The 12,422-nt window shown below is 41.0% G+C and overlaps 2 protein-coding genes across 5 annotated transcripts in view; both read right to left on the reverse strand.

The window, feature by feature from the left end:
• Positions 1-1,504: 1,504 nt before the first annotated feature.
• Positions 1,505-7,079, reverse strand: sdsl (serine dehydratase-like). 2 transcript variants are annotated; one of them, XM_063499302.1, is made up of 9 exons: positions 7,018-7,079; positions 4,873-5,026; positions 4,749-4,785; positions 4,521-4,660; positions 4,343-4,431; positions 4,023-4,256; positions 3,806-3,936; positions 2,373-2,459; positions 1,505-2,237 (listed from the first exon to the last, which is right to left on the reverse strand). In XM_063499302.1, the coding sequence occupies exons 2-9, from the start codon at positions 5,017-5,019 to the stop codon at positions 2,134-2,136; spliced, it is 969 nt and encodes a 322-aa protein (XP_063355372.1). In that variant the 5' UTR covers positions 5,020-5,026; positions 7,018-7,079; the 3' UTR covers positions 1,505-2,133. The 2 variants fall into 2 exon arrangements, with proteins under 2 accessions (XP_063355372.1, XP_063355371.1); XM_063499301.1 differs by lacking the exon at positions 7,018-7,079 and adding an exon at positions 6,252-6,379.
• A 147-nt stretch (positions 7,080-7,226) lies between these two features.
• Positions 7,227-12,422, reverse strand: part of LOC134645733 (apoptosis-stimulating of p53 protein 1-like) — a 56,236-nt gene continuing 51,040 nt past the window's right edge. Inside the window, exons 21-24 of one of the 3 annotated variants that reach the window (XM_063499298.1) lie at positions 11,596-11,729; positions 10,033-10,199; positions 9,745-9,944; positions 7,227-8,811 (exon numbers count right to left, since the gene is read on the reverse strand). In XM_063499298.1, the coding sequence (XP_063355368.1) occupies positions 8,770-8,811; positions 9,745-9,944; positions 10,033-10,199; positions 11,596-11,729 (543 nt within the window). In that variant the 3' untranslated portion in view covers positions 7,227-8,769. The remainder of the gene's footprint in view (positions 8,812-9,744; positions 9,945-10,032; positions 10,200-11,595; positions 11,730-12,422) is intronic. The other 2 variants (XM_063499299.1, XM_063499300.2) reach the window with 2 other exon arrangements.

The following is a 12,422-nucleotide window of genomic DNA, read 5'->3' on the forward strand; positions in this document are numbered from 1 at the left end:
GCACTTGATTAATTGATTGTCATTAAGCATGACCATCTCTGTAAAAGGAGCAGTTTTGCTGGCCTGTAGCATACAGACCTTTCATTAATACAATGCCACAGCCTTTTTATTTTCCAGGCTTTTCTTCTGTCTATGCAGCTATTCAAATTGCATAAGTCTTTATTAACATTGCCGGTTATTCTGCAAAGGAAACCATCTAATATTTTCATTATAAAACTATAACAAATGCCTCAAAGGCTGTTTGAAATGCAGATTGAACCAGAACACACACTGCAACATGAACCTTTATCATAAATATCATTTTATCATCACAAAAAACTCCCATTTTCACCTCCACAAGATTACACATGGAGCTGTTCTTATTTTAAAATTCAATCTTTTGTCGCTCGGGCTGCTTCTGAACAGACAATGCAAAGAAATACACTGGATTATGCAAGTGTTCGCATCAAGTCCATTATCTGCCAGTGCTCTTTGTGAAGAACCTGACATCTTATGCAACTGTCTGAGAGCTGAGAAGGCAAACACTATCTACAAGTTGTTAAAATGAACTCTGCACAGAGCAGTGAGGAGCTGTTTCCATAGTAATAGCCGCCTACACACAACACAAAGTGACCTGACTGCTAATTTTAATGTGACATGAAACAATCCAGAAGCAAAGGTCTGTTGTTTTCACTTAAAGCAAATCAAAGCAACAGCCTAGGAAATAGGGGGGGGGGGGGGGGTTGCATGCATTAAACCACCCTGCAACCCCACCTTAAATTCAAAAATGTAAAAATATAGTTAATACTGCCCTTTAAAATATCTAATATCTTCTTTTACTGCATATCTACTTCAGTATTGTGACAGGCTGGACCTGATCCCAGCTGTCAGGGTTAGAGGTAAGAGTTAAACCAATCCAATCGCAAAAACGACCTGACCAGCAGATTTTTCATGTGCAGTAACATGTGCATGAAAAATCAGCAGAGTATCCCAAAATGCACGGGGGAGTGCCGGAAATGCACATCAGAGGAAGGCAATGAAGCTAAGCAGCAAGCTGGTTTGGTGGTTAGCACCACCACCTCACAGCAAGTGAGGGTTTGAATGCACCAACTGACTGTGGCCTTACAGTGCGAGCTGTGAGGCCTGCGAAAGACTGGTGACCTCTCTGAGGTGTCCCCCACCCTCACCCTATGACAAGCTCCACCTCAACCACTACCTTGACCTGGATAAGCAGAAGAATATGGATGGATAGGTATTTATTAGTGGTGGGCAGATCGATCCAAATATCGATTGTATCAATACCAAAATATGCAGCATTGCACACGACTAGTATTTATTCATAATATGAAAAATTTCCAGGTGTCTCTTTGCAATTTATTGCTATTTTGGCAGTTCTGTTTAAGATAGCACTTTACTAAACTGTGACACCTCAGTGCAGTGTAGTGTCCTTATCAGCTGATTCTGGGGGGACAAGGCAGTGATGGATATTTCAATGAATGACCCACGAGTTCAGTTACGCATGGCAAACACTTTATTTTTATCTCGTCGCTTTGCTCTGGGTTTTATACTGTTTTTTTCCATTGCATGTAGTCAAAACTGCCCATATTTGATGCTCTCTCCTTTCATGCTGAACACCACAGGGATGAGAGCAGAGATATTATCAGTGAGCAAGTGCCGTTTCTTGCTACGAGAGTCACCAACCAATACTCATTTTGTTGTCAACACACATGTGGGTAAACACAGTGACTGGCACTTCACTGAAACTTACTGCGGGCTTTCTGACAAACAAAATGGAAAAAAAAGATATGCTAATACTTGTCTGTAGTGTTTCTAACTGTGGGGCACTTTTGATTAGAGAGCTGTGACACCACCATGTGACAAAACTGTGTAACTGCATGCTAAGCAATAATTACTCAAAATGACATTTAAATTAAAACACTTAATCATTTATAGAGATTTATTTCAGTTACTTAACATATAATCACACTAAAATATTATAAACTTTCTTTTAAATTTTACAAAAAGAGACTTTTGCTTTTAAATTTACAGTAAAACTGCGCATTTCTTTATTTTTCAGCTCATCCTTCCACTCACTGAAGTTTTTCATTGTTATACACACCCTGCCCATACACACACCTGCACGCATACAGAAGTTTAGCTCTGCAGTTTGTGCTTCAGGTTGGTCAGTTGCTCCATGTTGATGGTGGAGCCACCGCACACAATCATCAGCAGAGGGCCCAAGAGAGCTGGCAGACGACCTAAAATGAGGAGAAGCAGTAACTGATGTAGTCATTTCTCTGAACTGAGAAGGTCTCAACCATCTCAGCCTGATGGACTAAAGTACTCATTAGCTGCTTCAGTATGAAGAAAACAGAAGGAAGGTGAGGACTTACCTTCATTTTGTAATCTGACTATGATACCGCTGTAGACAGCTGCCAGCGCTGCTCCACACGCCATCTCCACCAGCACGCGTTCCTCATCTGCAACCGGCATGCCATCACATTAACTCCGGTGCAATTTCCACTTAGTTGTGCATAATTTTTCAAACATTTTCCACTATTCAGCAAAGCCACAAAGCAGCAGGTTTAAAAGTTACTGATGAAAAAGTTTTGTCATGGTGTGAACATTGAGGTATTCAGACCCTTCACCTAAATTCTTTGCATGCGTGAATCATTCAAAAACCAACTTAAAGTGGACCGGCTTTGTACAATTCACATTTCCTCTGTAGAAGGTGGCTCCGGCATCTGGTTAGGATGCCCCCCTAGTTCCTCTCTTTGCAGGTTTCCAGTCACACCCAACTAGAATAGACCCAGAAACAGTCAGAGAGACGATACATCTCATCTGGCCTGGGAATACCTCAGGATCTCCAGGAAGAACAGAAAGTGTTGCTACCCTTTAAAACCTAAACTGTCCTCTGAGTGGCTGGCCCATGCAAACAGAAGGTTTGACCAGCAGGTGGGTGGGGCTCCTGACTTCATACAGATATGAAGTTTAAATAAACCGACAGCAAAATGTTTCTAAAGTCTCAATGGAGAAGTGTTTGTTCTGTTATAAAATGATAAATCAGCATGTGTAGGGGCTTTTGTGACACTCCATCATTTTATGAGGGAAATTTAGGCAGCATTTTACTGCAAACCACGGAGGACAGGCTGCTCTGGTGGTTGCCAGATAAATCTGAGAAGAGTAATGTGCGAGGGAAGAATTAAAAGTATTGCTGCACAGATCTGTGTTCTTTAGTTACATATTTAAGTTTATAGTGCAAAGCAGCCCTAGTCTAATATTTCACAAAGTGTTGTGCTATATAAGATTAGTATATTTTGTTGTATTAGATAAATTAACTACAACTGATGTTGTTCAGTATAAGTTAATAATAAGTACCAACAAGTATAGTGCTTGAATAAATGTGCTAATAAATTACTTCCTTCCCCTGGCTGTAGCTCTATCATTAATCATTAGACTTTCTCTGCCCACAAGAATCCCACAAGAGGGCAGAAAATGGCTTCCAGAGGCCTGTATGGTTTGCAGTTAATTTCATTCATTCTGGGGCATAAAGACATGCTTGTCCAGCAGCTCAAAGTGAAGAAAAACATTATACAGGGAAGCAAAACTGGTTATGAAAGCATTTATGTACAGGAAGTCTTTTACAGAGTAAAACCTCATTCTAATTTTCTGCAAAAACCCTTCTTTACCATGCTGATTTGGAAACTGACTTAATAGCAATTGGTGAGAATAAATGTGATGCAATATGAAGAAAACCAATTAAAAATTCATTAACTGACACTCATCACCAAGCTTAAAGGCAAATTCAGAGGAAAAAAACACTCACCCAGGAATGTTTGGATAGCGTGCAGAGCCTGCTGGTCGGTCACCAGCTCAGAGATGATTGTCAGCTTGCTGCTCTGGCTGTAGTCGAAGGCTTGTTTACAGGCCGTCTTCGCTCCAAGACATTTAGCCTCGCTGTGGAGAGGCAGTAGGTGGGATGGATGAGGGTACATTCGAAACACTTCACTGCAAAAAACTTTGAAACTACTTTAAACTCAAACCTGGTGATGTCATCTAAAGTGACCAACTTCCCCGCTTTAATTGCAGCATTGAAACAGTGTGCCCCCACTGTTTCCATTGCGACGATGGGCACGTCTGTCCAGCCCACATCCTTGAGGCCCTGGATGACCCCACACAGGAGGCCCCCTCCGCCCACAGACACCACCACAGCTCCGGGCTTCACGCTGGGACCCAGAGAGGCAGTGACCTCTGCAATCATACTGGCGTGGCCCTCCCTGTATGGGTGAGTGTGTGGACACAGGTACAGTTTGAAAGTGAGTCGTTTTAAAGTGCTCTGTGCTTTAATGAGGAGGTTTTCTACCATAGCAAGGGGTGATCGAATGGAGGAACATAAGTAAGCCCTTCAGTTTCTGCCAGTTTGAGAGCCTCCGTGTTGGCATCATCCCAAACCTGCAAAGATAAGAGTCTTAGTCTTCTTTAAAAAAATAAAAAATAAATCTAAATTCTGGATTTTAAACCATCATATCAGTGAGCTTCACCTTGCCTACAATTCTGACAGTAGCACCCTGATCATGGAGTCTCTGGACCACCAATGGAGGAGTGGAGGAGGGAACTATGATGGTGGCTGACACGCCCATTTTTTGGGCTGCATATGCTGCAGCCATACCTGCATTACCACCTAAAAAAACACCACCTTCAATACTAAAGAAACACACCAATGACACTGCATTGTAATGAAAATATGATGTTTAACAGGACAGAGTCACCTGAAGAGCAGATTACTCCTTTGGAGTGTCTGGCGAGCTGCAACGACACATTAAACAGTCACTGTGTGACACTGTGGATCTGAAGGAAGGGAGCATGCGTGAGGGGGGCTGTAAAGATTCCCACCTGCTGGCAGAGGTGCCCAATGCCGCGGATCTTGAAGGAACCAGAGGGCTGTGCATTCTCCATTTTTAGATAGACAGTGGCTCCCACCCTCTTGGACATGTTGATGCTCTCCAGCAGCGGTGTCTTCAGGTGGAAAACCTCTGCCATGGTGCACCTAGATGCCAATGAAAAAGAAGCAGTAAAAACTCCACAGAGTGCAAGTGGGTGGTACAGTGGAAAAGTTGTTCATCTTTTATACACATTTTCGTCTTCTGTTAGGTTTATTGGTAGTCAGAGCATAACTATCACCAGCTCTCAGATTGCAGTGCTCAAGAAAGAGAAGAAACAAAGAAGTTGCCTCTGCACAATTTGTGTTAATTTAAGGCACTGAACTCTTGAGTCATTTTTCATTGGTAGACTGTCTTTCATGTGTAATTTCACTTTAATCTTTCTGATCTGATTTAAAATCAACTGTGCATCATATTTTATTAGTAACCATGAGAATATCACACACACCCTTCTCTGTGTACTGTATTCACCTACTGTGAATATTGTAACTTTGATTTTTCTACTCTCATCTCTTCTGTTTCTTACTGCACAAATCATTTCTCCCACTTTCCACCGAAATCTGTAAAACCACCATCCTTCACTTCCTTCCTTCCTTCCATTGTTGTTGTCACCGTCAGTTTCTGCTTCTTTCCTGATAAACCCGAGTGTTAAATTATTTTCCTTGGCTTCCTTCGAAAAATTATCTCACATTTTCCACTGATACCAAATGTGCCAGATCACATAAACACACCCCAATGTGTGAATTCTTTAGTATTTCTCCTGAAGTGCCCGGTCTATTGCCTGTGTAACTACACTGTAAATGGGTTCGTTTTTAATATTAACTACTATCACCGTTTGAATTATGTACCATGCATGGGCAGTGCTGCTTTCAGTAATAAAATAAAATGTCCAAAGTGGAAAATCAGGTATTTATATTCTTCACTTTAATCTTCAGCAGCTCTCTTTAGCGGATCACCTGCCTCCATCTCACCGTATTCCCAGAAAATAAATAAATAAATAAAACAATACAATTTAAAAACCGGAAAGGGTCAAAACCAAACCAAAGTAATAACAAAAAAAGACAAAAAACAGATAATAGCTTTTTGTTGCTAAGAGAATAGGTTTGACATACAGTTCACTTTGGGAAAGAAAAAAAAATGTGTAATTGCTGATATAAATATTTGGGAGAAATACACTCAAAGTCTGAATCTTCTCGCCTCTGCGGCAGCAAAACCTGTCTGCCAGCGGAACTTTATTAACACAACAAAGCAATAATTAACATAAAGCGTCCGACATGCTACGTTGTAATTTGGGATATCAAATACAAACCATTATATAAACCTCTGACTTACGTTCGGTTAAAATGTCTTCGTGAATGAGTCCCGCAACAAAAATTAATTAACTGTTTACTTTTGGAAAATGTATTACAGTTTCACCAGACGCTACGCTACATACGAATGTTGCACATTGTACCGGAAAAGCATCCAATAGCAACAAGACTATTTCCGGTCACTGCTTCAACATAAAGGTAAGTGTTTAGGTTAAACCCAAAGACTGTAGAAACTTAAAGTGAATTTACTGCTGGAAACAAGATTATATTACGTTTACCTAAAATAAACTTAAACTAAGTGTGAAAAAATCATTTTAGTCAAATAAAATTACAAGATAACATAACTAAATAACATCTAAAAAATGTCTTAACAATTCGTCAGTTTCGCCAACTATGTCAGCACACTAACTCTAAGCCAGCTTTGGTACGCATGTAAACTGGGTTTTTACATGAGTATGTGTGTTAGTAGCGTTTTGTAATTTTGTACAGTTCTGAACTCATCAAACAACATCCATTTCACAGTGAATACAATCTAAACTCCAACTAATAAAACTAACTGAAGTGAACAGTTTAACAATAAGAACTAAACTGGAAAACTGTCCAACTCAACATATTTTGAAATTTCCTCACAGATCGGTTTGCCAAGTGTTTTTATTTTGAAATTTCAAAATAAAAGGCTGACAGTTTTCTGTAGTTCAGTTCCTGTAGGTAAGCATTAGAGTTTAGTTAAATTACATAACAAACTCCACAGTGATTGCATTTAGGATTTTAATCTGGAAAAAACTTACGAGTGAAGAGCTTTCTGTCGGTGCTGGCTCTCCTGAATCACCTTTGAACTTTAATCCCACTCTAAAGTCCACGGTTTATTTCTTGAGGCTTGTAATTATGTAAGTTCACGTGTGTCTGCCTGTAACTAACTGTTCCAGCTGTGCATTGTTTGAAAAAAACAAAACAAAAAACGAGCTGAGTCATTGTTGTTTTTCTCTGTAGGGATTATAATTTCTTTATTAATATTGTACAGTAGCTGTATAGTTACAATTTGCATATACACAAAATGATGGTAAGTACTTCTCAGAACAATATCTCACTCTCACACCAAACATCACTCATCTTATTGCTTCATATTTTACACAGCACGTGCTGAAGAAAACGGCGCTTTATTTTGTGGCAAACCTTTCCTGTACACTAGGTGGCAGCAGTGAGCAGCACCAGCACTGACACATGAAAAGAAACAGGAGCAGCGTGTGCTAGTAATGAGAAAAATAATAATAGAAAGCAATGTTTTGTTTTAAATAAAGCAATATAAATCAGGGACTGTGGCCACAGAAGCAGTGGAAGCAGTTCTTCCTCCACTCACGGCTAATTTAGCCCCATTTTAACACTGACACGGGTTATCTTTCCCAGGCCAGAATAAGGCTGGGTTTTCCTTGAAGCCACCTTTCTGGGCAGCCACAGGAGCTTTAATGTAACGTATTTAACAGCAGATTGACAGAGTAGCTTTTAGTTAATGGGTTATTGTCAGTTTTCACATGAGGGTCGGTATCTTTAGTCGGAAGAAAAATATGCAACAACTAGCAGCATTTTTTTTATCTCCTCTAAATAAAAGTATCACCCATCCTTCACTTTCACACCCTTTTCTCCTCTTTCTTGTTTTCCTTCCTCTTTTCCCCCTTTCTCCTCCTTTACCCTCAACAACCATTTTGGCAGTTGAACACATCTACATGTGAGAGCGTGCATTCATCCCATAATAGTTGACAAATGCTTGAATGTCAGATTATGAACTCAGAAGCAGCCCATTATTCTGACTTGACTTCAAACCTTTTTGCTTCACCGTGCGTGGGTGGATGCAGATCCCAGCTTCCACGTGTCACAGTCTTGTGGTTGCACTTCCAACTCTTTTCCTCTGATTCATTTTCTGCCGAAACCTGACTCCCGTTAACGTTGCTTACCCTCCCCTCACTTTCCTCTTTCCAGCTCCACTTTCACATTTCACATCTCACACGTACTTTCAGCCTGTAAATTTACTGCATTTACAAATCTTCACGCCGTGCAGCGTGAAGGTGTTTCCACTGTAGCTGAGAAAGAGCGCATTCCTTTGCTATGTCGCTGATGAGGCTGGCATCATAAACATCCATCTGGGTGTTTTGTTTTTCTTTAAATTAACACAGTACAAAAATAAAGCGACATTTAAAGAATATTTGGAGAATATCAGACAGAGCTTTATGACTCCAAGCTCATTGTTTCATATTTTAAGCTGTGTGGAGCTTTAAAAAGCTTAAATGGCTTTTTTAATACTCTTTTTTTTCATTCAGCATTTCTCATGCAGCTGAACACTTTGAGTTATGAATTTACGTCAGCTCTGCAACATCTCGGTGAAAATGCACACTGCATCTATCACGATTTGGCTCTGTTGCATCCACATAAATAGAAGAAAGTGGCTCCATCTTTGTCCTCCCCTCATTCTGCTCCTTCTTCTCCTTCTTCTTCTTCTTTCCTGCATGCATGCCCCCTCTGCGAGCATGAGGCTCCTGATCTGGGCTTTATGCCAGTGAGCGTTGTCTGGGTTTGATCCTTGGATACAGCTGCAGAGAAAACAAGACAGACACAGAGAGCTAGAAAGAGCAAGCGAGGATGTAGGTGAGGTCACAACATCATGTCAACATGTTCTCAAGGTGCCTGAACATCTGAAGGCCAGCAGACTGAGGGGCATCGTGTGGGAAGAAGGTCTTCCTGCATTTGCATGTTTTCTGTGTGGTATAAACTGAACAGAACATAGGACAGACAGGTACTTGACATACTCTTGCTGCTCTTTTACACCATCTATGTGACACCAAGAGTTGGATGGGGCAAACTTTTCTGCAGTTAAATAGCTCAAAATCAGAAATCTCATCTTTTCTAAGTGTCCTTGACGTCTTATATGCTAACATGAAACCAGCTGCTTGAAACTTCAGAGCAGAATTTCAGTCAGCCCTAACCTTTGAATAAAACTGGACTATTCTTTGAAATAAAGTAATTGTCAAACTTAAACTGTTGTTCTAAAAATCTGACTTGGAACAAGTCGTCCACACTTTTGTTTTCTCTTGACCAATTTACTGCAACTCTGCTCTTTGTGGTACACATGAAAAGTTTCTCTCTTGCCTCCCACAGAGCAGCATCTCCACTTCCTACTTTCACATAACCCCTAATCTGGCTTCTCTCCACTGGCTTTCTGTATGTCTTACAGTTGATTTTATGATTTGCTGCTACATGGCACAACTGTTGGCACCATATGAATATGTTTACAGGCTTAGATCCTCAGCTGGGTCCCCCTGGCACTGCTAAAGTAAGGTGACCGTGTTTATATCATCAGGGTCACTCTACTCTGCCTGAGGAGATAAAACTCACAGTATCATCGACTCCTTTGAAGTCTTTCTCTCTCTTTTTGTCCTTGAGTTGTACCTGTTCTTATACTAATGTCTAACTTTCTCACTGTAACATTTTCACCAGAGTCGCTGTTTTGGTTTCGGTTCTCTCACCCCCAGCAGATTTCTGGGCACGTATCCCTCGCGGTCATTCAGGCGCGCCCACCACCACTCTGTCTCAGTGTCGTCATGGCGACGCACCACAGTGATAGCATCACCTTCGCTGAAGGAGAGCTCATCAGACTGCTGGGCTGTGTAGTCCCACAGGGCATAGACTAAACCTTTGTTCATCACACCCAACTTTTCCTGCACACCTGTGAGAGACACAACGATGACTTTAGACGTTTACCTGTGCGATGATGGTAATTGCACACGCAGGTGAGTGCGTCTGTATCTTCCTACCGTAAAGGAACTGGGAACACTGGGTGTAGCCCTCTTCCATTTCTTCACATTTGTCCGCGGCTGTTTCCACGTCGCTGATCGTTGTGGCAAAAATGGCCGCCCCTGACTCCACCAACATCTTACAGAGGTGGACGCTGTTACATGAAGCTGCACAGTGCAGCGGAGTCCTGTGAAGACAACAACATTAAATGGGACCTTGCAAGGAAGAAAAAACAGTAAATTTGATGATATATTATGTTACTGTAATTGCAATGAAGATCTTTTGTAGACCTAAAGCAGAGTCAGCTGAGCTTTTTAGTCGCCTTAACTCACTTGATCAAATTTTGTATGACTGGCAGAGTTTGTGACTTAACAGCAAAAAACCCCAAAACTGTTAGCATAGCAGATATCCAAAACTACCAAACTGCTGTCCCTTTGCCGTTAGCTTCCTTCACAAATAGATTCACCCATAGGTGGGTCTGATCCAGCTTTATAAGCCAGTATTGGGCTCATGAATTCCCCTTATTATTAGCGCTATCCCCTCTTTTTGATATCATATTGAGCTAAAAGTAGAAAAAACTGCATATACCAAGCATTTAGAGCAGTATCTGAAATCTGAAACTTTGCCTATGTTTAATATGAGCATCGCAATTGGGTCAGTATATGCAGTCCTATGAAAAATGAAGTACACCATTACCGTTTGTTTCCATAGGAATTAGAAGGGTAAGTGTTAGCACCTTTATAAAAACAGAACCAGACACCAGCATATCAGCACAAACTCCTCGTACCAGTTCTCAAGCACAGTGGTGGAGGGATGATGATTTGGGCACCTTGTAGGATTGAGTCACCAAGGGCTTCTCTGTATACCAAAGTATTCTAGAGTCAAATGTGATAGCTGAAGCTTGACTGAAACTAGGTCATGCAGGGGCACGATGATCCTAAGCACAGCAGGAAATCTACAACAGCTGCAATGGCCCATTCAAAGTCCAGACCTCAAAAAAAGATTTGGTCAAAATTCCTCCACACTGATGTGAGAGAGTGATGAAATCCTACAAAAAACGATTTCTCCAAGTTACTTAGTTTAGCTGCTAAAGATGGTTCTGCAAGCTACTGAATCGTGGGCTATATTTTTTCACAGCACTGAGCACATTCCATGTGAGAGGAAATAAAGAAAAGGATTAGGTCCTCCTTCAACATGAACATTTCTCTTTTTGCCAAAGTTCATTCACTTTCAATCAAAGAAAGAAAAAAAAAGATGTTCCTGTAATGCACTTTAAAACAACTACAGTTTAAATTAAACTAACCATGAAAGAATCAAATGCATCAGTAATTAAATCAAGTAACTTGTGGATACAGACCCTAATTGCATATAGTAATCTCCTCCTTCAATACTGCTAAGGCAGCTGAGTCAAAATGAAATTGGAGTCAATTATCTCTGTCACTGCTGCCTCTGAGCCGAGCTCCAGCATCGCCACCACAAAGCGTGCTCATTACTCAAACGCCCTCAAGTCCTTCATGCAGCTGCTGCTCTGTTATTAGTCTCTGTATTACTGCATGACGCACAGACCGAATGAAGGCACTGACCATCCGTCACTGTCGGCTGCGTTCACGTTAACTCCAAAGTCCAGCAGGAACTTCACAATATGGTGATGACCAGCGCAGACGGCGTTATGAAGAGGTGTTATGCCTTCGTCGTTGGGCATACTGGGGTTTTCCACCTGAAATAAAAAGAGATGCGTATAAAGAAATATTTGACTTGGAGAACGCCGGAATAAGTTATTAGCTGCTCACCTTCACAACGGTGATATCAGCCTGGAGAAGCTGAGAATGACCTCAGTGCAAAAGTCAGGAAACAACATGTTTTGAGCAGGTTGAAAACTGTTGAGTCTCACAGCCTCAGAGTGTAATAATATCAAACTGAGCTTGTTGTGGGTCTGACTGTTTCCTTGAGAACATTAACTTCAGTTTGAAACCTAAGAAGTCAGTAAGGACTCTCTTCTCCCGTGAGTGATGGCAGGGTTTCCATCGAAAGATGTAAGGCTCTGTTTTCTCTGCTGCTACAGAGTGCATCCCCGACTATAACTTGTACAGTTCCCTGCTGAGACCTCCTCTCTACTGGCACAGATTAAAGGGAAGCATTGTCAGGAAGGTACTGAAAATGCTTTAAAACTGCCTGGTAAATGGCAAATTTGTTGAGGCAGTCTGCATGTGGGTGTAATTACTGGCATGTAAAAATATTACACTGTTGCATAACCCAATGGTTTTTTTTTAATGCAACACAGAAAAGTAACCTTTACAAGTGTAACCACATTGTGTGATGATTTTCAGCTCTGCTTAAAAGTTATCTCAAAATCTGAAGGCTCTGCAGAAGTTTCCCTTGTCTTCTAAAAAGGCCAACTTTCCATAGTTGA

This window comes from Pelmatolapia mariae, linkage group LG16_19 (genome assembly GCF_036321145.2).
Source record: "Pelmatolapia mariae isolate MD_Pm_ZW linkage group LG16_19, Pm_UMD_F_2, whole genome shotgun sequence".
Classification (NCBI taxonomy): domain Eukaryota; kingdom Metazoa; phylum Chordata; class Actinopteri; order Cichliformes; family Cichlidae; genus Pelmatolapia; species Pelmatolapia mariae.